This window comes from Nyctereutes procyonoides, unplaced genomic scaffold (genome assembly GCF_905146905.1).
Source record: "Nyctereutes procyonoides isolate TBG_1078 unplaced genomic scaffold, NYPRO_anot_genome, whole genome shotgun sequence".
In the NCBI taxonomy this organism is placed as follows: Eukaryota; Metazoa; Chordata; class Mammalia; order Carnivora; family Canidae; genus Nyctereutes; species Nyctereutes procyonoides.
In genome coordinates this window covers 12,659,393-12,684,635 of record NW_026575159.1, presented here as the reverse complement: position 1 = coordinate 12,684,635, position 25,243 = coordinate 12,659,393, and the positions used below count along the sequence as shown (strand labels likewise).

General features: G+C 40.9%; 1 protein-coding gene across 1 annotated transcript in view; it reads left to right on the top strand.

Annotated features, from left to right (window-relative positions):
- The window catches only part of SAMD12 (sterile alpha motif domain containing 12), a 378,425-nt gene extending 358,168 nt beyond the window's left edge, over positions 1–20,257 (top strand). Inside the window, exon 5 of the mRNA XM_055314074.1 lies at positions 11,868–20,257. Within this exon, the coding sequence (XP_055170049.1) occupies positions 11,868–11,890 (23 nt within the window). The 3' untranslated portion in view covers positions 11,891–20,257. The remainder of the gene's footprint in view (positions 1–11,867) is intronic.
- Positions 20,258–25,243: the final 4,986 nt, after the last annotated feature.

Sequence of the window (25,243 nt, the reverse complement as noted above, 5' to 3'; positions counted from 1 at the left end):
TGAAGAAGTGAATCTTAGCATTTTTCCAATGAAGCAGCTATTGGAATAGTCAACAGAGAGGCCTTTGAGATTAAAATAAGATTAAACAGAGAGGGAAATAGATTAATAAAAAAAAAAGAAAGAAAAAGGAAAAGTAATTTGACTTACTCAGGGGTGCCCTGCTCTGGGAGGGAGTGAGGTGAGAAGCAGAAGCAATGGGAGAAATGAGGAAACAGTCCCTCAGGATATAATCTGCCAGCTGGTCCTGCCATTGTGGAAATGGAGTGGGAATTTCAATGGCAACTTGGATTGAACTTCAAGGCATGTTTTCATGATCTCATGTTTTCATGAGATTCATTGTTATTTGCACCAGTGGACAGAGTTTTCTTCTGGATGGTTCTGTGGGCTTTTAGAGTAGCTATTGGAATTTAATGACTTGAAGTGCTTACCTCTGTCCAGTGCAAAGAATGGAATCACTGAGTTACCTCCTACTAATTGGCTGTACAAATGCATCCCTGCTGAGAGCATCTGGCCTGATGATACTTTCTCCCAACAAGGCATCAAATCATATTGATGTGGTGCAAGATGGCAGCCACTGTTGTCAGCAGTTCTAGTTCAAAATGGCCATAAAGCTGGGTGAGGTTTTGCCATTTTCTTCAGGACATCATGCCAGGACTGAAGTTATAGGTGTCCTGGATTATCACAGAGAATTAATGGAGTTCAGATGCTTATATGAAGCATTTATACTGATATTTCTTTTTTTTTTTTTTAATATTTTTTTTTTATTTATTTATGATAGTCACAGAGAGAGAGAGAGAGAGAGGCGCAGAGACATAGGCAGAGGGAGAAGCAGGCTCCATGCACCGGGAGCCCGACGTGGGATTCGATCCTGGGTCTCCAGGATCGCGCCCTGGGCCAAAGGCAGGCACCAAACCGCTGCGCCACCCAGGGATCCCTATACTGATATTTCTAAACCAGCTTTCATTAGAGAACAATACCATGGTCCCCAAACAAATTCTACTACTTTAAGTAGCTGCTAACCTTACTTGTGTAGCTTAGATATTACATTCTTTCAACAAACATTTTTGAGAGTACCTTTGATATTTTTTTTAAGATTTATTTATTTATTCATTCAGAGAGAGCGAGAGAGAGGCAGAGACACAGGCAGAGGGAGAAGCAGGCCCCATGCAGGAAGCCCGATGTGGGACTCGATCCCAGGTCTCCAGGATCACACCCCAGGCTGCAGGTGGCACTAAACCGCTACGCCACCGGGGCTGCCCTACCTTTGATATTCTAAGCATTCTTCTACACACTGCAGAAGGAGAAGAAGACATATCCTTTGCCTGAAGGAGCTTGGGGTTAGGAGCAGTAGTGCCTAAAGAGTGCTCCTCAGACTACCGACATTGGTGTCGCTGCAAGCTTGTTAGAAATGCACATTCACAGACACGCTCCAGACCTACTGAATCAGATTCTTCCCTTGTGGGACTCAAAATCAATGCCTTACCAAGCTCTCCAGGGGATTTCAGGCAGAGTAAAGTGTGACAAGCATTAGTTTATAGACAGACACATCATCAGGTGATTCTAATACAGTATGATAAGTACAATGATACAGATATGAAACTCCACCAGCCCTGAAGCCCCCAAGGCAATGTTGGGCATTTTAGTAAGTACTCAATGGAATAAATGTTGCTTCTTGCTTGATTGATGCATGAATCAACTTGTACAAACTAAACAATACTGGGAGGATGGAGCATGCCTAAGTTTCCCAGACTTTTAGTGGGCTGGATGGCTTGCTCAGGCCTCACCGCTCTTGCCTTGTCCCATTCTAAAACCTGATGTTTGGATCACTGCACTGGATTATATCCAGAATTCTTGGTATTTTATTATGTGAACTGAACAAGACTGTAAACCAAATTTCCCCCACAGTCTACATACTTTTCTCTGCCTGAAGGAGAAGTAACTAGTGGTTATGTACAAGGGAGAAGACAGAAGTGCTTCCATGGACTTGTGCCAAGCTGGCCTCACGACAATCACATAGAGGTTTGCAGACCTGCCCCTGGACATTCTGAACCAGTGGAAATGGGGAGTGGCTGGACAAAATTAAAATTTTAAGAAGCTCTTTAAGATGAATCTGATGCAATTAAGTTTGAGAACCTGTGGCCGAAATGCCAGAGTTCTTAAACCCTGGAATCCAGAGACTCAATTTAACCCACAGGAGCCAGAATGGACTTCTGTAAGGTTTTGAGTCTCATAATATAGACTAGCAGCTTTACTTGTGGTAGAACAGTAAGTGAACAAACATAGTGTCTTTGCTTTTCTATGGCTGAGGAAGAAGAAAGGGATAGTTTGCAGAGAAAGTGTATTCTTTCTCTCACTGTGTGTCTGTGTCTGTGTGTGTGTATGTGTGTGTGTGTGTGTTTGCGTGTGGTATTTCAGCTTCATCTCATGGACCCTCTAAAGCCCCAAAGAGAGGTGACAGTCCAAGCCAATGAGGACTGCAAAGCCAACTGCAGAAAGGCTCCTCTCCTAGTATCTGGAGCCAATCACATTCTAATTGAAACAATAAAACCAAGGACTGAGAAGGTGGGGGATGGGGGCCAAGGCTTTCCTACCCCATCTAGATATAAATGCTTGCCTGAAAATGTTCCCAAGGGTCCTTGGGACTGCACATTTCCTGCTTAGCACTTCCAGAATCAGCAGGTCCCTGACATGTCATAACCAGATCAAGGGTCATAGCCTGGCCTACATGCAGCCTGTGTTAGCACATTAAGCTCTCCAAGCCTAACTTCCTTCATCTGTGGAGTGAGGTCACTGTATCTATCTCCTCAAGTCGCTACACAGTGGACATGGGTTCTTTTTTTTTTTTTTTTTAATTTTAACATTGTTTTAATCAAGTAATGTAGCTGTTTGAAATAGGAAATTTTAAGACCATCAAATAGATTAAAGTGAAGGATTAATTTATTAGGATAGCCTCTATGGATAAAACTTCTGGTCCGTGGATTTGAATTCCATCGGAAGTTTGGCACTGAATTCCAGACTGAATACTAGTCTAAGCCAAAATTTTCTCTTTAGTGTTTAGAAGCCCCAAACAGGTTTTCCTTCAGATTAAAAGAAAAGAGTCCCAAAAACTAACAGAACCCCCATGCTAGTCATTTGGTAAATACTTGGTTAACAATCGTGCTTACTATTATGGTCATTGTTGTCTTCAGGCTCTGTGTTAGTATTCTCCAAAGAAGCAGAACCAATAAGAGATCTTGGTTCTTCAACTGGAGATATATCAATTCATCCATATCTACCCATCTCTCTAGTTATTGAGAGACAGACAAATCTATCTAAAGAGAGGGAGTGTATACAGGGGAGAGAGATATCATATGGATGGATGGATAGATATAGATGATAGATAGATAAAGGAATTGTTATAAGGAACTGGCTAACACAATTATGGAGGCTGAGAAGGCCCAAGATCTGTAGGCTGGACACCTAGGAAAGCTGATGGTGTGTTAGTCCAAGTCTGACTCCGACTCCAAATGCAGGAGAGCAGTCCCAACTCAAAGAAATATATATATATATATATATATATATATATATATATATATATATATATATTTTTTTTTTTTTTTTACCAACTAGTGATGAGTTTATTGTTTATTTTTCTTTGGCTATCCCTGGCTTAGACTCAAGTTGTAAGTATCTTGGAGCAGCCTAAAACCTGGAAGTGGGAACTAGGGCACGGATAAAGAGAGCTCTAGGAGAAGCCCTCTTGTTTTGTCTGTAAGGGGACAAAAAAGATTTCTTGATGCTTAGATGCTTAGACTTGACCTTTTTTTATTTAAAGCAGTTTTTTTTCTTTTTTCTTTTAATCCCAGTATAGTTAACAGTGTTCTATTAGTTTTGAGTACAATCTAGTGGTGATTCAGCAGTTCTGTACATGACTCAGTGCTCATCATGATAAGTGCATTCTTAATCCCCTTCACCTATTTCACCCATCCCCCCCATCCACCCTACCTCCCCTCTGTTCTCTAGTTAAGAGTCTGCCTTCTGGATTTGTCCCTTTTTTTGTTGTTGTTCATTTGTTTTGTTTCTTCAATTCCACATATGAGTCAAATCACATGGTATTTGTCTTTCTCTAACTTATTCAGCATTATCCTCTTTAGATCTATCCACGTTGTTGCAAATGGCAAGATCTCATTCCTTTTCATGCTGAGTCTTACTCGGCCTTTTGTTCTACTCGGGCCTTGAACTGATTGGATCCGGCGCACCCACCTTGGGAGGGCAATCTACTGTACTCAGTCTACTGATTCATATGTTAATCTCATCCAGAAACACCCTCACAGGACACACCCAGAATAATGTTTAACCAGATATCAGGGCATCCTGTAGCCCTGTGGGGTTGCCACCTACAGCATCACCATAGTTTACAGTTTCCAAGGGTTTATGAGAAGTCACAGGCTAGTTTGTATGCATCGTCTGTTTTCTCACCAGTAACCCAAGTCCTCTGCCAGCCTAATACTCATTTTGCCCAAGATTCGGACCTTGATTTTCATGCAGTCAGGGGGTAGAGTTAATTTCTTAAACATACTCAGAGGGCAAACACCCGCGAAACTATCGGGAGGCAGGCAGTGGCAGAAATGAAGCCAGTGCAACAGACAAGGCATACAAGTTCTCCCACCAAGGAATTGGTGGCAGAGCTGAGCTTTATTACCACATAAATCCCCCTTTGTCCTTTTATCTCCTAACTTCTCCCCTACATGCTAATTAATTGAGCATACCTGTTTAAATCATCCAGTCTTGATTCTTATAATGGTATGCCTGAGAGAGTTCTAAAAGTTAGAAATGATTTAGTATTAGAGGTTTTGATTACATTGAATATAAAATTAAATAAAATAAGCAAATGATGAATAGAAGAAAGAGTGAGGTTTGAACTTAGCCTTGTATTCTGCACACACAGCAGGCACACTTAAGTTGGTTTTTATCTTGGCCTATTTTGGGAGTGATATATTTGGCTCACAACCAGGAAGAGAAGATAAACAAGGACCTGTATCCTCTAAACCAACCTCAGCACTATTGACATTTTGGGCTGGATAATTCTTTGAGGGTGGGGGGATCTGTCCTAAGGCAATTCTAGGATGTTTATAGGGTCTCTGGCCTCTACCCACCAGATGCAATAGTTATCCCTCTACTTGTGATGACCAAAAGTGCCTCTTGACAGTTAAGATATCCCTTCGGGGGGCAGGAGGGATTGCTCCCAGTTGAGAACTACTGCTCTAAACATAGGAAAGATTTCAGACTGTTAAATAGGAATGCGCTAGCTTTCTCTAGGTCATACCTCTTACTTATGGCACTTTAGGTATAGGATTTGTGTTTGATGAGCATTCTTTTACACAAATACAGCTACTTGCTTTCTTTCTTGCATTCCTGTTAGGAGTTAAGGAATTTACTTTCCTAACACGTGCTTCTTATTGAGTCAGAAAATCACCGTGGTGAGAACAGCTCTGGGTTCTAGTCTCAGTCCTATGCCTTTTGGCATTATGACTGTGAGGAGTTCATGAACCTGGCCTCGTTTTTTCCAGGGGCATTAAGATCTTATCTTTTGGCCCTCAAAGATGGTGGTGAAGCTCCAATGAGTGACTGCCTGCAGAACTTTGGCTGGCTCATTGTAGCTGCTCAACAAATGTTAGTTCTGCTAATTATTGGCCATTATCCAAGGGTGACTGGGGATGTCCTATGGAATGTTTCTCTCACACCTGACATAAATAGCTCCACATCAAAATGCAGTTCAGGTCCACTCCCAATACCCTCTAACTTGAATAACATAAAATAACACTTTCAGATAGAGGATATTTTATTTATTTGTTTACTATATGGCTCTTCTTTTGGAATGGAAGACACTAAACAACCTTTTTGTTTCTTTCCTTCAGCCTTGTGAGAAGTAAGGCTGCCTCTACATGGTATCTTTTCTTCTTCCCAAAGAAACTAATCCCATCAGCCTCTTGTTGCTGGAGTAGGGAAAGGTGGGGCTGGATACACTCAGCCCCAGATCTGTTCTTAAATCCTCTGCCAAGCTGGCCATTACCTCCCTGGCCCCTTCCTGCCTTTGAAGTGAAATCTCCTTATCATGGACTGGTCTGTCAATGTCTGCACTAATGTAGGGCAGAGTGAAAGCCATGGTGTGTTGACTATGGTCTTGGCAGGTGAGAAGAGTGTTATCCTTCTCCTGGAGGGTGCAAAGGCTTGACCTCTGGGCATGGTGATTCTTTTTTCCTGGCCCCCAGCTGTGGCATTGGAACATTGCCCTATTTGTACTTTCAGTTCTCTAAGGAATCCTGGGAATGCATGGTAATAATAATAATAAATAGTAGCCATCACTCAGCAGGTGTTTGCTATTTGCCAAACACCATGCAAAGTGTTTTTTCTATGAGCCCATTTTATCATTCCAGCAACCAAGTAAGGTAAGGATTATCATCACCATTTTAAAGATGAAGAAATTAAAAGCCGGTCAAATTCATGTTTTCAACATCATACAGCTGGTAAGTGGTGAGTCTGGGATGTCAACCCAGATCTGCCTGATTCCAGAGCCCACGCCCTTAATCACTGAACTCAAATCCTTCTCCACTCATCCCAGGCTCTCGAGCCATTGGATTTAGGAGGTGATTAGTTCCCAGAATGCCTGAATAGTAATGTTGACCCATTAAGCAGAGATCAGAAAAAGAGCCCTTTACTTTATGTTAGCTGCAAATCCATTCATAGCCAGCACTAGCACACACATTTATCTTTAGTCCTTAGATGGCAAGAGAGGAATTGGAGCAATCTCCCTTTCCATATGCAGCCCTGAGCTACAGGATTAAATCTCCTATAAAATTAAGCATTGAATTAAGCCAAAAAGAACAAAAAGAAAAAAAATCTCTTCTTCTCCAACACCATTCCTTTCTTCATTAATTTCACTGTTCCTTAAGCACTTTCTGTACATCTAGCACTGCACTTTGCACTAGGAAGACACACACTCAAAAGACATGGCCTCAAAAAATTTAGGAGCAATGGATACATTAAAATAAAGTGTTCATGGTGGGTATGGTGGTAAAGATTTCAGATGCCGTGCTGGCTGCTAGGGGGATGTTGTCAGCTACATCTAGGGGAAAGAAGGCTTCGTAAAGAATGTGACACGTAAGGTGGTCTTGGAAAATGGAGGGGTATGTATTCACTAGCATTAGAGAGTGCGTAAAGAAGGCATCTTGGCAGGAGGAAAGGTTGAACAAAATCTGTGAACGACTCAGTATATGTTGGGAGCTGAAAGGAATCTGAGATGGCCAAAGCCCAGGGGATGGAACGCAAAAAGTGCACACATTTCTCCCTTTAACGAGCCAGAGCCATCAAAAGCAAACTGCCACTTTGTATTTTGACCTCAGGTAGCTTTTCTATGCCCGAAGACATGTTTCCAATTGCAGATAACAAAACTGTTGAGCGAAGGGAAAACAGCAGATCCCATCACTATACATCTGGGATTGAAAGACAGTGGTCCAAGCCTTACCCTAGGCAGCACCTGGCACATACAACCTAAGCAGAGGCCTCTTGCTCCCACATAAAGCCCAATTCAACATAGTGACACGTTCAAATGAAAGGCAACTAACTATAAAAGATCAATGAATTCTTTACTGATTCCATGGAAAGATGGTCACAGGGGCATTATGCCATAGCACACTCTTCTCCAGCTCTTTTCCAAAGGCCTGACTCACAAGGTAGTGGTCGCTCTGAGTCCCCTATGTCACTCTCTAAACCCCCACTTTGTCTCTTTGTGGCCTCTACTTCTCCACGTTATCAATTTCTTTAAGGAGTATCCCTCTGCTCTCCCTATCATCTCTGTCTCATATAAATGAATTAAGTCTTTAATTTTCTTCCGAGCCCAACAGGGCCCTTTATTGTGCCGAATGAGTTTACGGATAAACACAGAATCCTACTTAGGAGAGAAAAGAATGAGAAAGGCTCTGAGTATTTATACTTTACACATGTGTCCCTGTCACTTCTGCATGACTCTAGAATGGGACATACCTAAGTCTGAGCACAGATTTGATCCTCACAAGCTGTGTGACCTCAAGCTAGTATACTGCTGGGCCTTAATCTCCTTATCCATAAAATGGGGATATCCCTACCTCTCTGAAGAAGTCTACAGGGGAACTACAGGTAAAGAGCTCTGAAATACAATGAGCTCAGCTTATGTTCTTGGTTATAAGGTTATTATAGCCTAAAATTAGACATGTCTGCTTTCCATTGGCTATTAGAGGTTCATGTGGAAAACATGGCTATTGGGAAAAACAGCAGCTGTGATAAGCCTAGTTATCAACTCCTGATTCAGCATCCAATCCAATCTATAGTAATTAATTAGAATTCACTATTATCATTACTCACTTTTAAATTTTATTTTTATGGCTATTTTTTTAAGATTTTATTTATTTATTCATGAGAGAGAGAGAGAGAGAGAGGCAGAGACACAGGCAGAGGGAGAAGCAGGCTCTACACAGGGACCCTGATGTGGGACTCAATCCCGGGTTTCCAGGATCACGCCCTGGGCCAAAGGCGGCACTAAACTGCTGAGCCACTGGGCTGCCCTTTTATGGCTATTCTTAAAAATACTTTTCCAAGGTCACACATTTAATCAGAGCTGATTTTTTTTATTAGTTTCAGAGGTAGAGTTTAGTGATTCATCAGTTGCTCATCACATCGAGTGCCCTCCTTAATGTCCATCACCCAATTACCCTATCCCCCCCCCACCTTCCCCCTGCAACCCTCCCCTCTAGTTTGTTTCCTAGAGTTAAGGGCCTTTTATCGTTTGCCTCCCTCTCTGTTTTCATCTTATTTTGTTTTTCCATCCCTTCCCCCATGTTCAACTGTTTTGTTTCTTAAATTCTGCATATGAGTGAAATCATATGATACTTGTCTTTCTCTGACTTATTTCACTTAACATAATACCCTCTATTTCCATCCATATTGTTGCAAATGGCAAATTTCATTCTTTTCAATGGCTGAGTAATATTTCTGTGCGTGTGTGTGTGCGCGCGCGCATGCCACATCTTCTCTATCCATTCATCTGTCGATGGACATCTGGACTCTTTCCATAGTTTGGCTATTGCAGACATTGCTGCTATAAATGGGGCCCATGTGCCCCTTTGAATCACCGTTTGTATCCTTTGGATAAATACCTAGTAGCGCAATTGCTGGGTCATAGGGTAGCTCTATTTTTTAGGAACCTCCATACTATTTTCCAGAGTGGATGTACCAGTTTGAACTCCCCTTTCTCCACATCCTCACCAACATCTGTGGTTTCCTAAGTTGTTAATGTTAGCCTTTTGTGAGGTGGTATCTCATTGTGGTGATCTATATTTCCCTGATGCCGAGTGATGTTGAGCATTTTTTTCATGTGTCTGTTGGCCATTTGTATGTCTTCTTTGGAGAAATGTCTGTTCATGTCTTCTGCCCATTTGTTGACTGGATTATTTGTTTTTTGGATGTTGAATTTGATAAGTTCTTTATGGTTTTGGATACTAGCCCTTTATCTGATAAGACATTTGCAAACATCTTCTCCCATTCTATAGGTTGTCTTTTAGTTTTGTGACTGTTTCCTTTGCTGTGCAAAAGCTTTTTATCTTGATGAAGTCCCAATAGTTCATTTTTGCTTTTGTTTCCCTTGCCTTTGAAGATGTGTCTCTCAAGAATTTGCTGCAGCCAAGGTCAAAGAGGTTGCTACCCGTGTTCTCCTCTACGATTTTGATGGATTCCTGTCTCACATTTAGGTCTTTAATCCATTTTGAGCTTATTCTTGTGTGTGGTGTAAGAAAATGGTCCAGTTTCATTCTTCTGAATGTCACTGTCCAATTTTTCCAACACCATTTGTTGAAGAGACTTTTTTCCATCGAATATTCTTTCCTACCTTGTCAAAGATTAATTGACTATAGAGTTGAGCTTCCATTTCTGTGCTCTCTATTCCAGGGCTGATTTTAGCAAAAATCCCAAAAGGATGTTATACTGTGTCTGGTTCCCAGAAATCCATGTGGTTCTTCTAGGCTGCTCGTCCATTGCAGGTTGACCTGGATAGATTTGTATTCATGTTGGTTTCTATTCGCCCCTTCAATATTACTGGAGTGTTATCTCTTAATGAAACTGCAAAGTAGTTATCTTTGAGGTAGTATTACTACTAGTATGGATGCTTTAGTGCTCATTAGTCACATCTGCATTCTTGTGAACCTGATTTTTGTTGTTTTGCAAAATATTTAAAGAAACAATAATAAAATCCTAGCATCTTCCTCATTTTACTTAGAGTTCTTTTCTATGCATATTGTAGTATACCATACCTTTAACACGTAGCTGCATAATCATCATAATTACTACTTTGATAGCCACATGAGCATCCATCTTGTTAATGCGCCGTCATTTATTTAACCTACACTTTGAACAATGGGAGAATTATTTTCCAATCTTCCCACTATTATAAATAACCTCTAGGTTATATATCTGTGTGTACAGTTTCTCTCATATTTTAGATCATTTCCTTAGGATACACTCCTTGAATGGGAACAATGAGTCAAAGAATGTGAATTTTTAATAGTTTTTAAATAAACTGACATTTTTCCAGTTTACAATGCCATCAGGAATATATTAGTATCCTACTTTCATTACAACCTTATCAGTAGTGTGTATTATTTTATATTTAGTACACTTATATAATACCTTACTTTTGTTTTTACATTGTCAAAAATAGCAAGTTTTTTTAATTAAATTTTTTTATTTATTTATGATAGTCACAGAGAGAGAGAGAGAGAGAGAGGCAGAGACACAGGAGGAGGGAGAAGCAGGCTCCATGCACCGGGAGCCCGATGTGGGATTTGATCCTGGGTCTCCAGGATCACGCCCTGGGCCAAAGGCAGGCGCTAAACCGCTGCGCCACCCAGGGATCCCAAAAATAGCAAGTTTTAATCAAACATTTGCTTAATAAATTTTGCATTCTCTCATATTTTGAAAAGCCAGTTTTAAAACCTAGGTAGGATTTTTTTTTTCTTTTTAACATCAAGAACTTTTGGTATCTTTCTCTTTCATTGTCCAATAGTTTTGTGTATTAAATAAAGCTAATGTTGATATTTTTATAACAAAACATTCAGTGGCACTCCCATTTTAACTAATAAATGAGGAACTATAGGGAGGACTCAGATAAAATGATAAGAAAAATATAAAATAGATAGTTACAAAACCCAGGAAGACATATCTATGCCAACATTCCCAAAGTCAAAAGCAAGGTTGCAATGCAGGTAGTTCAATCTCTGATCAGACTTTGATGACTTTCTCTGTCCTTGACCTCCTGCTCAGCCAGTCTCACTCTTCACCTAGCAAATTCAGGAGCTCCAGCCATACTGCTTTCAACATTTCCTTCTGCATTTTATCCCAGGAAAGCTCTCTAATGAATAAAACCATCATTATCCCCACCACCACCCCTCACACACACACACACACACACACACACACACACACACACACACATGCCTTCATACCACTCCCAATCTGATCTTGTTCCAGATCAGGTAAAGACATGAAATTCCACAATGTAGCAAATCACAGACCAGTGAGGGATGAATGCTAGTTCCAGAGGCCTGATTTTGCCTTGCCTTCCAGGCAACTTCGCCAGACCCTGAGATGGATGTCTTCCACGCTCTGCCAAATGGTGGAAGGACATTCCAAGAATACAAACCACCATAAATTTGTCCTGGAGTTGAGTAACTATTATCTCTGTTAGAGATTTCTCTTTGACCTAAGGATGTAGGATTTGTTTGAGTGGGATAATTGCTACATACCAGCATCTGGGAACATGAAGAAATGACTCACTGCATTTTTCCCTTTTCATCTTACAGCCTCCACCGAAGGTTCTCCATAAATGTGGTTAGCCTTCCAAGCTGCTGTCCTGCCAGCTGATATGAACATGGCCTGTTCCTCACGGAGAGACTAACTCATGGCACTGCCCGAAGATATCCATGGAGCATTGACAGATTAACCAGATTAACTGACCCATTCAGTCAAGATTATGGGCTTTGGAAAAATCTTAGTTTGCTGTGGATTTTAAAATGAGGTGCATAATATACAGTGCCAACTGGTTCCAAGTGGTCATTGGCAGACCACTAGCTGGAAAATTGCTTCCAGTTTTCATCACTGTGCATAACTCAAGCTCCCTTCAGGAAGCTGTCTGTGCCCTTCACTAGAAGTCCTATTTTAGCATGGCAACTACTGGATTATTTTATTATGTGTGCAGATGGCATGATGTGTTAGAAAAAAAATCACAGCAGTTCTGCAATCTCAGTGGAAGTGTTCACAATATTCTGCCCTGGTAGGAATGTAAACATGTCTTGATTACGTTAGTTATGGTGTCTTAAAGGTGTTCTGTCCAACTCTTAAGCACTTTACCTGAGAACACTACACCAAAACGAATCAGCATGTTCAGTACATGTGGGAAAAGCGAGTATTCTCTTTTTTTTTTTTTTTCTTTTATAAATCTCATCCTTGTTCTGGCTCAGACTGTCCAAGACAAACTCCACGCCTAGCATATCCCCGGTCATTTGTGGTAGATTGGTGTAAACATGGCCACAATACTGTTAGACTTAACCTGTTGACACTTTACTCCACCAACTGGATTTCTTGCAGTGCCAAAGGGAAGTAGAAGGGGGCTGGTAGTTGAAGTATCTTAGCTCTTTGTTCCTAAGCTGGGAACCGAGGCACAACGTAACACATCCACATACAGATGAACCCAGGAGGCTTCTATGTGGCTGGTGTACATGCTCTCTCCTTCTATAGAAGAGTGTTTTCAATGGAGAAAAGAGATGGCTTTTTAGTCAAAGACCATGGTGGATTGAGGGTAAGGAGAGAAGAATGCAGTTTTCCTGTGTTGGTCTGGCTTTACGACTTTAGGAGACTTTCTAGGTCAAGTTTAAATCACAGCTCTCTGAAGAGGGGAGACAACAGGTGTCCCCCTGCGTGCCTAAGGAAGGGGAAGGGCCCGATTCATACTAGGTTCCTACCTCCATAGAGAACCGACTAGTCCCTTTTAATCCTTTCTGGGATTCTATCCACAATTAATTATTTTTTTTTACTACATCTTACAACAAAGCACAGTCCTAGGAAACTGATCAACCCAGTTATTGCTTGTCTTTGGGCATTAGAGAGATTTCCATATTGACTGACCCTACACAATACTTTAGCTTTGTTTTCCCCCTTGAAAATATAAACTTGGCTGAATAAAAAATTCAGCAAATATATTCTGTGTACTCACAATCCCAATCTGGGACTGACAGGTACCAGAGACTTTCCTTTAAATATGCATAACAACCCTGGGACCCTGCCAGTACAAGTAAATTTGGCATTTTAGGAGGGGGTCTCCATACAAGCACTCATGATCTGCTCTCCCTTGGGGCGGGGGTCTCAGGAAATGCACAACACATTGGAAAATACCCCCACCTGAGATCAGGAAAGTTGACAGGGGAAGGGAAAGAGAACCGAATGTGATTCGGGTGAGTCACCTCATAGGATGACTCACCACAAACCTGTCAAGCTGTTATTGCCAGAGAAAGGGGCTTTGGAGAGGGAGCTCAGAAGAGTTTTCAGTCACCATCAAGAAGATCTGGCCTTATGACAGGTCAGCACCAGGACTATCAGGCTCTCACAGACCCTAATTCTTTACAAATCCAGAATGAGGCGGCCAAACCCTGGCTGTCCATACCCCTGGAGATAACATTCCAAACACTACTGCCCACCCCCTGAGTTTCAATTCCAACAGCAGGGCTTCCTTCTTCTTTCATTCTTTCTTTTATTTAGAAAGGATTTGTGGAGCACCTACTACGTGCCAAGCATTGTGTTGGGGTAACAACAGAGTACGAGACAGACTCCCCATGCCCTTCTGGAACAGTATCTCCTCCCCCTAGACACTGCCCCCATCTTGGCTTTTCCACAATGGAAACACAATTCAGACAGCTTTCCCCACTTCCAGAGTAACCTCACAAAATGCACAAGGCAGCAGGCTGTTCCATTGCCTGTGGAAGTAGACAGTGGAGGAAGTGGTAGTAGGCAGCATGAGGCCACATATTTGCATCCTTGTGTACATCAGACCCTTCCCAGGCCCAGACTTAGCTGGTTAGAGCTTCCCAAAGCAGCTTTCGGTTGCTTTCCTGGATGTTCACCTTGGTCATCTGTATTCCCATCCTTTACACAGGCACCAACATTGGTCATTATGCCAGATTTTCTGAAGCTACGGTTCTCAGTATAGTTCAGGGGACCCAGAATAGGGCCTCCTGAATCCAGAAGAACGACTGTCAGGTGCTGAGATACTGTAGCTGGGAATTAATTGGTTTATTAATTCAGGGTCATTCTGAGACTGTGGCTAACAACCTTGGAAAACTGGATACGCTTTATGGCACAGTCAGTCATTAAATGATAGTGGTTCATCCTTTCTTTGGCCTTCGTAAAATATGTTCTGAACAATTAAATAAGTAGAGTTTCCTAGCCTCTTTTTTTTTTTTTAATGTAGCTACAAGTGTGCTGACAGATTATGAAAAGGTGACAGGTAAGGGTGGAGATGGGAAAAGGCAAAATTGAAGATGATGAAAGAACCCAGTTGAAGATGGCATCTCTATAAATGCCTTAATTCCCAGCACACCACGTTATTTGCCTATGAGCTATGACTGTTTTCCAAACTGTGGACCTCATTATGAAATCACTTGGGGGGGGGATAGTTTTGGAAACGTGGTGGCATAAAAAATCTGAGCATTCCCTTGCTAACCGGCAAAATGGAGACACGAGTTCCTTCACAGCCTCCACATTCTTCGCCCCATGTTCATCCACCATTTCCCGCCATTACTTCCTGCTGTGCTCTCCCTTCTTCCTGAGATGTGTGTAGGAACTTTTTCCTCCCAGAAGTTCAGGAATGGCTGTGGGGAGTTTTGTTTCAGTAGGCAGCAGGAGACCAGGAGGTAAAGGATAAATATTTTGATGTCTAAGGGCTATAAACTGTTGATGCTTAACTTTTCCTGTTACTTAAACCTCTGCTACACTTTTTATTGAAAGGCTGACACCCACACTTGTGCGGGGAAAGACACTCTTGGGAATGATGAGAAATGAATAATTATCAGACTCTCTGGGGTGCCAAGGGGATTAGCTTGTTCCAGCTTCAGAACGAATTTAAAATGCAGAGCATCATCCGTGGTTCTGCTAGGGTGAAAAAGCAAATCACTTCAGTAGTTTAAGACATACCTAGGGGATAGAGATCCTATAAACTTTCTTATGGGTAATGGCGGCCCTTCAGCCCCCTGCTCAGGCTCCGTGAGCTGTGTAACTGCACATTTGACTTCTACCTCCAGAATGGGGGAAGCAACCCCGAGTTCTCTCCCAAGTCACTTCTCAGTTGCAGAGACAGATGTTAACAGTCCTCCGTTCTGAGGAGATTCTTCCATTTTTAGCACTCAAGGGGAGAAGGACTATCAACCGTACTCACAAATATAAAAGAAGGATAGAAACCTCTAATGGATTTACCCCAGTGTTACGTGCAAAGGCTTCCTTTGTCTGCAAATGCCACATGATTGATTTTGGATAGGAACAATAAAAGTCTCTGGGAAGAAAAGTTTTCACGACCCCCTTAGTACTTTAGCTTTACCTAAACCTCCTCTTCCCTGTGCCATTAGCTGCTCCATTCTTTGTGATGTTTTCCTCTACATTCTTTAGAGTAATTTTGTTACTTGACAACTAGACTTAAGATTGCCATAGACTCTTTTTAAAAATCTAATCTTTGAAAATGACATAAATTCTTTTATGCCTTAAAGGCTGTTTTTATTCACCTCTCCCACAACCCTTTCCACCCCATTCTTTTGCTTTTTTTTTTTTAATCTCTTCTTTTAATACAATTCTTTGGGTAGATTTTGAGTATTCTATAAAGAACTCAAACAGAAAAACTTAACCGTCTCCTTTTTCCCCCAATACTGACTAATAATTCCTTCTTTTTTTTTACCATTTTATTTTTATTTAATACATTGATTTGTCCTTTTGTGGTTTTCTTTTTTTCAAAATAATAAATTTATTTTTTTATTGGTGTTCAATTTGCCATCATACAGAATAACACCCAGTGCTCATCCCGTCAAGTGCCCCCCCTCAGTGCCCGTCACCCATTCACCCCTACCCCCCCCGCCCTCCTCCCCTTCCACCACCCCTAGTTCATTCTTATGCTTGACGTTGGTGAGGGTTCGCTGCCCAAACAGCAGTGGGATGTGGATTCACATCTCTAGGGAGTGGCTGGTCAAAGCTGCTAATCAAAACAGAACCCATGAGATTGTGAGGGAGGACAGACCAGGAGATGCTTCTGCACAGGGCACAGCTGGGGACTCTACTTCAAAGACAAGGAGGTCCTGCTCCTTTGTTTCTTAAGATCTCACCTAATCCTGTAGCCAGAGAACTGCCTCATGAATTCTCCTTTATCAATATGCTTGATTCCTTGGCACCACTGCATAGTTTCCAGGTCATACAGAACCACATTTCCATTATTTTGCTCTGGTGACTTACTCTTGTGGGGAGACAGGGACATTCTTTTGAAAGCTAATCACCTGTGGGCAGCTTGAGAAAAAGTTGGCCATGTGCACAGAGAGGTTCTTCCCCACCTTAATAAACAGAACAAAATAGATCCTTCCCTGGAGATTCTTATATGGGAAGGTGCTAGAGGGATGTATCACGCTGGTTCTCTTCTGGCCATCATTTTTGCCCTGCAGGGAAAATTCTGGAGGTAGGGGGTGGGAGGAGTGCAGAGCATCATTCCTAAGATCTAGAAATTTAAAGATGAAATTCACCTATAGGATAAATGCAAAGGGGAAGTGGCAGTGAGAATGGGATCAGTTTTAGACCTTCTGCCCGATAGCACAAAGACTGACAAATGACTTCCACAGAACAGCAGAAAATGCGTGTTAAAGGCTTTGCAAGATTGGAGGTTTATGCACCTTGTAGGGCTATTTTACAATCTTGAAGAGCCCCAAGCATTCTTACTTCAGAGCCTCCCTTCTCCAATTACATCAAGCACTAAAAGGAACCAACAACATACACCTAATAACATTTCAAAGTAACCCTATGACTTGCGCTGAATTGCAGTTGACTCGTTGACATAATAAGTGTTGTAGATACAGTCTTTCTGATTATACATTATTCTTTTCATATTTTGGAGCCAGTGGTTCAGGGGTTTCATTTCTTTAATGGCTTGTTTGGTTGCTGTTGTTGTTCCAAACCTCCAACATTTCCAGAAGTCTTAGAAAGGCTCTTAAACCCAGGCCTTTCTGCCTCAAGTACAGAGTGATAGAAACAGCCCTACTGATATGAATGACACAGAGACTGTGACATTAATCCAGCTGGAGAGGCTAACACCCAAAACACTGAAGACACTGAAGCCTCTGCTGGTTGCTTTCTGCATTGTTTAAAACCTTTTACATTTCAGTTGTTTGGATCAAAGGAAGTAAACGGGCTGCTCTCCACTTGGCTTTGCCCTGTTAGGGCACACACATAGCTATCAAATGTAAAATTCTAAACTGGGTTGATATGCAAGAGCTCACAGATCTGTTATGTGTGATTGTATTTAAATACCATTCTCTCCAAATTCTATAAAAACATATTCAAGAGCTTAACTCTGTAAAAAAAAAAAAAAAAAAAAATCCAAAACAAGAAAGATTCTTATTAGGTCATTATTTGTCCTGCAGTGGGGGAACTGCTTTTGTGACATAGCTTTGAAGAAATACTTGCTTGCCATTAAATGCGAGTGGCTGGTGGTTGCTCTGTTCCACAAACTGATGGTGGGCTTCTCCCATCCGCAGAGGAAGTTGGCCTGCCCAGCCTCACCCCCATTCCACCCTCTCTCAAGATAGCGCAAGGACCATGAAGACACCTTTTGAAGCTCTGGATAGTCTCCCTATTCATGCATAATTTCAAGAATATGATTTGGGTTGAGCACTGCCATGGTCTTTGATTATGTGACCCCTAAATCAATTAGAATTTTATATATATAAATTTCCAGTATTTTTTATTGACCACCATCAACTGCCTTTAGTGCTTTGCATTGGGAGCTGCCTGCTTATTCTCTGGTAGCTTCAAACAGTCCCCATACCTATTTCCCGTACAGGAGAAGGACTGAGAATGTTTTCCCACACATCAACTGCAGAAGTTTTGAAGCATGTGACCAGGTTCTTTTTCACATCAACAGGCCCCTGTTTGTAGGAGGTAAACCTAAAGAGAATTGGGTCAGATTGGGGGGGGCTGGGGAGAGGCTGGGGGGTCACATACTGGTGTTTGAACACTGGAAACTGTCTTTTCCATTGTAATGCAACTCTCATCTCCAGTCACTAGAAAAGAGAAGCATTAGCCTCTTCAGTGAGTGTTGGCCACCCTGGGGGTAGTTGGGGTTCCACTTGCTTAAACTCACACATAGACAATTTGAAGGTGCTCTGGGAAGTCTGAATGGCATGTCCACCATTATCTTTTCCCCACCAAAAGAAAAATGCTATCCCTTCAAGGCCATGTTTGAGGAGACCAAGGCTTGGCTAGTGAAGTTCACACTGCTGAACTGAATAATGTTAGGCTCTTGACTTTGCACTGTAAAAGTTTCAGTCATGATTGGCACAGAAGCAGCTAGTCTGTTGAAAAGCCAAGCCAGCACAAATGTTTGAAACTAATTGCACTGAAACTCTTGTGCCATTAAGCCATACTACTGTAGCTCCAATTAATCCAACTATTTAATATCATTAGCCACTAAATTAAATAGCTGCCCCCAAAACTTTAGAGAAGATCAATATTGTAACAAAATTACTTATTAGCAGTAAAAAGTACTTGAGAAAAGAAAATATTGATCTGTTGTGGCTTATGTAGTTGAGTTATTCTTAGGACTTTGTGGATCTGGCACTGCTCTGAGAAAGGGGAGGAAGAGGTTTTGAATTCAAGAATACTTGGATTCAACAGAAATTGCCAGTCTCTCTAGGCTTCTGCTCATCTGTCACCTTAGCAGGCTGGAATGTTTGCAAGCTAAATAAAAGGAGCTAAGGGGAGGTATTCCATACCACTAATATATGTGCAATTATCACAGGGACCTGGGCTTTACTTGTGAGCCCTTTCTCTTTATGCTTTCTCCTTGTAGCTGGTACTACTGAGAGCCCATCCTGGGATTAGAAAAGAAAAGAAAGAGTGAAAAGAAAGTAACAATCAGCATTTTGCATATATACACACAAGCTTTATCTAATGTATGGGGACCAGTCTGCAGAGCCCATGGCCTAGGTGCCCATCTATCTCCACTTCTCTGTCTCCAAAAGGCTTAGAGTTGACCTAGCTGAGGGAGAGAGCCTCAGGTTTGGCTTAGTGCACTCAAAAATCGCCAATCTCTGAGTTGGAGAAGACCAGTGAAAGTATGAAGTTGACAAATAGAGGGTCACAGGAAGCAGAGAGGCACACCGAACTTCATTGATGAGCTACTGTATTTTAGTATTTGTTCTAGGCAAGAAAGGAAGAAAAATCACACAATGTGAACTGAACGGAAGACCAGTGCTCTCAGTAGGGTATAAGAGGGGAAAATCTCATGAAAAAAATTGGTTCAAGGTTTTACAAACACTAACAAACATGGCTATAAAAGCACGTTTCATAATACAAAAGCCTACATCGAGGGTAGAAATTTTTATAGCTTCCTTAAGTGAGTAGTTAAACCAGCAGTCTGAACTCTCTTAGTCCCCTAAGAGTGGTTAATTAAATAAGTATTTTCCTTATCCATTGCCCACATCTGTGGTTTTTTTTCTCTATGCACCCTAGAAAAACTCCCAGGACTAGACTTCGGAGGACTCAAGCAAGTTACATGGTAAAATCAGAGTGCCTTTTCTGTTGGGTTCCCAGGGCATACAATGTTTAGAAACTTTTTTCTCTAAACATAAGAATTATTGTGCACCACAATCTTGAACCAACGATTTCCATATCTTAAGCAGCCCTCAACTTGGCAATTCCCTCTGGGTCTCCTTTATATTTTCTTATAATGTTTCTTTCTGTGTTGGGTTGTCGTCAAAAAAAGAGTTAGGGGGCATGATTTCTTTTTAAATTGATAGAAATGAAACTGTACAGATTTTTGCCCCCTTGTATCTGTGAGCATGATCTCTATTGGGCTTGAAAATCTGCTTTATCATTTTGTATATCTGACTATTTTGTATTCAGCATTACTTGATTCCTTATGTGCATGGCAATGTATTAAAATGTGGGATTTCTATTACCGTGTAAAAGTGTTTTGATTCTGATTTTCAACATATATCCTTAGAAAAAAATCACATTAAACTTTTTATTTCTGTTTTCTTCAGCTCATCAGCTTTGCAGAAGGAAAAGAAAAGTTAACAGCATTTCACTTTCCCTGTGTTAGCTAATGATGCAATTCATGGTGGAAAATTGTCCTCAATTATGCTGTGTTTCCTGGAGAAATAATATATGTGAAATGAATTGGTGGCCTCCCTCCAGCTCCCAGCACACAGAACTCCCCCAGCAATGAATCCCACCAGCGTGATTGCTATTACCACTGAAGGCTTTAGTGGTGAGCACAGCCAGGCAAAAAGACACAATTCTTTCGGTCTGCAGATATGGTAACACCCTGGGAAGAGATGGGACAACAGACCTTGGTCCACCAATTTACTCTCACCCCAGAGTCTTGAGTGCTTATAATAGCATGATTGATGGCATTCCCCAGCGCCTCCAGTGCCATCTGTCTCAGGTAGTGACCAACTGTAAGCTATCAGTTACAGTATTTTATTGGTAGAGATACTGACCTTCAAATAACACCTGACCAAGAGATCTGGGGGCCGAAACTAGTTCTCCAAAACAGATGTGGCATAGCTGGTTCTTTATTTCAGCAAACATGTGGATATACTCCAGTCTCAACCACGTATTGAAGGGATGCCAAACATTTTTTCTCAAATAAAAAAAAATTAACTGAATAATACAATGTACCAAATATAAACAACGGACCATTTTACCTGCTCCACCATTTCCACCCTTCCTTTACTCAAGGAAACATCCTAATGAGTACTAATAGCCACTATGACTTTACTGAATATGATGAATTGCTTTGACTTGTACTATGGAAACACTTCTTTCCCAGAAAGGAAAAGGCACTTATAAATTGCATGAAAAAGAAAGGAAACTCTCACTGCCTTTTTTATTACAGGTTTACTGTGAATATAATTTGGGGGAGTTTCCTCCCGCTTCCCGAAAAGTTTTCCAAAAGCAAAACCTGCAATAATCTTTTAGGTAGGCTACTGACTCGGTGTGTAAACCTTCTACATCTGCCTTATGACTCTAAAAGCACAATTTTCTGCTGCTCTTAATTCACACACAACATGGAAACTGGGCAACATTTTGCCATTTAACCTCTTGAGAGGATATAGAATGAAAGCCCCCAAGCCCAGTGTCCCCCTGTGTTGACCTTTCTTGGATGATTTCCGACCATTCCTTCTCTTCTATTTGTCTTTCTTAACCACTGGTGTTCTTCTTTGCCTTACCTTCCTCCCTATCTTCTCTCTTTCTCTTTCCCTTCTTCCATCCCACCTCAATTCCTCTCCTCCAACTCACTTTACCCTTCTTCTTTCTTTTTTCTCCCTGTAGGTAGGGCATTCATCTTCTTGGTATTTGCATTCCCATCTCTTGATACATAATAGTTGCTCAACAAAGGTTAGGTCTCGGTAAATTAAACTTGGTGTCATGTTCCTTCCCAGCTAATTTCCCTCCGTCCTACTGAGCTCATCAAGCTGTTCTAACACTCCACTAAGCAAGTTAACTCAGGGTACTAAAGACTAAAGCCAGGTGTCTTTTCTTACGTGGGTGAAAGTTTTAGGTAGCAGATCACCAAGGCAGCTTCCGGTAGCTCAACCCAGGCCGAGGCAGATGCCCCTCGATACCATTTTGCCAGTACAAAGAAAAGTTTTCTACCACCTTAGTGTTTGGGAACTCATACTTGCCTGGGCAGATATGGTGGCCATTTTTGGATCAAGTACAGTGATTCATAAGAAGCTCAGTTGAGGGCACCAAAATTATTTATTGACCTAAGATTATCCAGATTATGAAATCACAAGAATTAATAGTACTTTCCCCTTCACACATATCTATTTTTATGGCATATAGGTGTACATACGCTGAAAAATAGCTTTCCATAACCTTTCCTGATTTTGTACATATATTGAAAAATCAACTAAAAATAAGTGTGAAGAAAGGCAACCACATCCTTCTGTTCTTGTATGGCACTGGGGAGGTGTAAGGTAGGAGTGGATAATGAGAATTGTATACATTTGTTTCACAAATGAACATGCCCCCATTCTCATGAGAAATGGAAAATTTGCTGGGGTCCTATTTTGCTCTTGCATCTCTGTCCTCTGGTAGTAGAATCTGAATATTATTAGCTGCCCCACCATTGCCCACTTTATGCTGGGAATTCCAAGAGAGAAATAGGAATATATCTGAAAGCATTTCCAGGTTTTAGTTGGTCCTTCATGAAACTTCCAAAGTGGGATGTGTGGGTGTTGGTATGGGTAAATGTTACACAGAAAATCTTAAAAGTCCTTCTTCCCATCTATGCAGCCCTCATTATCCATCCAAAGGCAGCTGCTTCCCTTCCTTACCCCAGATCTTCCTCCCTCTGCCACTCTCAACTCCCAACCAAAAATTCTCCCAGCCACCAAACATCTCTGGTTCTCACCTACTTCTACAACCTCTTTCATTCTATTTCCATACTTCTCTTCTAAATCACAACCCTCTTCCATCTAATTTTCCCATTTTTGTCTCTCCAGCTCTGCTTTTCTCTACCTATTGCCCTGATTCCACCTCACAAAAGCTAGTAAGCATTGGATTTTTTTTTAATTTTTAATTTCTTTTTGTTTGCAAGCAAGGGAGAGAAAAAATGTGATAATACAATATGTTTTCTTTATAGTTCTCTTTATCAATTTTTTTTAAAAAAGTCTTGCCCTGGAACTATAGATTTAATAAAAAAAAAACAAAGAATAACAGAAGATTAATGCAGTTACCATCGATGGCTCAAATTCTACCTCCAGAAAGTAAGTCTGATGGGTCTTGAAGTCTTTTTTGTTTATTCCTTTAACAAGTGTAGATGGATCTTGTGCTATTCATCCTGTGTGCCAGGAACAGTGCATGGCGCTGGACTAAATGTTAGTGACTCAGAGATAAATGATATTTTTTCCTGCCCTTAAAGATTGTACACCCTAAGAGAAATAAGGAGCTCAACATAATTTCTTCTTTAAGAACCCTTATTAAAATGCAAAAATCTCTGGAAGGATAACCTAAATCCCACTCATTCTCACATCCTGGGGCTGGGGAGAGATAGAAAGTTCCACCATCAGGTAAGCTCTAAAAACTTGATTTATGTACTTCACCCCACTCCTAGAGACATATGATATACATTAGCATATTAAAGGCTCTGAGAAGTCTTGCAGGAAATAACCATATACATTTATTCAGTGCAGTATTTTCCAAATTCATTCAAGCATCAACATTTTCCCTCAGAGAATACTAACAACTCATATAACAAGCCCTTTTGGAAATGCTGATCTCTGCCAATCATTGGCTTGACAGCAATATGTTATCAACCAGGTGAGTGCAAAGGCCCTCAGAAAATAAATGGTGCAAAAGATGGGGTCCCAAGAGAATGATGGAGGGGCCAGAGAGTGGGCTAAAAATGGAGTTGCTTATGTGTATTAATAAAAATAACTATATGGACACCTGAATGGCTCGGGTTAATCATCTAAATCCTAATCTCAGCTCAAGTCTTGATCTCAGGGTCATGAGTTTAAGCCTCATGTTGGGCTCCACGCTGGATATGGAGTCTACTTGAAACAATAATACTAATAATTATAGAACAACACTGTGAGCTTATCATATCCTAGCCTTACCATCATCCACAGATGGGAGAGGGGAAAACAGTAGTGTGATTTGGACCAAGGCTCACATACCTCTGGCTTTTAATATTCTTTTTGGAAAAATAGGGATTTGGAATAGGTGGACTCCAACATCCTTTCTACACCACAAAATTTTAAGCCCAACTATAATTTTACCATACTTTATCTCCAATTTTGTTTTTAAAGAGAAGTAAGCATACATTTAAAAATCTAGATGCTCCAGTCTGCTGTAGCTTTCTTTCCTTCTCAAGATTGAAAAAGACTTTGGGGGTAAGGGGGCACCTGGTTAGTTTAGTCAATGGAGCTTGTGACTCTTGATCTTGGGGTTGTGAGTTTGAGCCCCACGTTGGGTATAGGGATTACTTAAAAATAAAATTAAAAGAAAATTTGTTTTTTAAAAAAAGCTTTTTTATTTTATATAGTTTTGTCTCACAAGCATTATGCAAGATTTTCAAAGGAAACGAGCTTGGAACACCATTTGAGCAACTGGGCAAGCGCGCAGGTCCACAGACGGCATCTCCAGCAGCACGAAAAGGTATTAATTTTAATTGGTTAAGAAAAAAAATCTTTAAAAATTATTCTTGGCTACAGTGGAACTAGGGAGGAAAAAGTCATTCAGAGAATTTGAAAAAAAAGAACAAGTGGTATCAAATTTGACACCTTTGTTATTCATCCTTTCATGACGCCCTATTCAGAAATTAAATTAGGAGAGTGAGAGGCTGAATTCAGAACTCTATTTTAAAGATGGGTTCTGAACGACTGCCACTAACTCTCAGCAGAGATCCTTGAACATTTGTTTAGGGGAGCGTGTGTGTGTGTGTGTGTGTGTGTGTGTGTGTGTGGTGTGTGCACATGTGTGCGCATGCACACATACTTGCGTGCGTGTCTATGTAGTTAAGGATGGAGATAAGAAGAGGGAAGGAAGTGGGAAGGAGGAAGAGATTGAGAGAATTTCAAATGAAGGCCTGTTTCTACTTAGGTCTGATCGATTTCCTCTCTCATCCTGAACAAAATAGGTAAATTCCTGCTTTTATTTGTTCCTTTGTATTTGTCTCTATTCCATTCCAAAATCATTCGAATAATCTTTTAAGTTTTTAAATATATTTTATTCTGAAAACCAAAAACAGTTATAATGAGAATCCGTCCTGACCGAGTATCTGATAATTGTGTCTGAAATACAATTTAATTGACGATAAGCAAAACAATAACTGTATTGACTGAGTGCTCACTAGAGGTCAGGCGTTCTATGTTTTACCTCATTTAATCCTTACTATATTCTGTTAGGTGTTACTATTCTTTTTTAA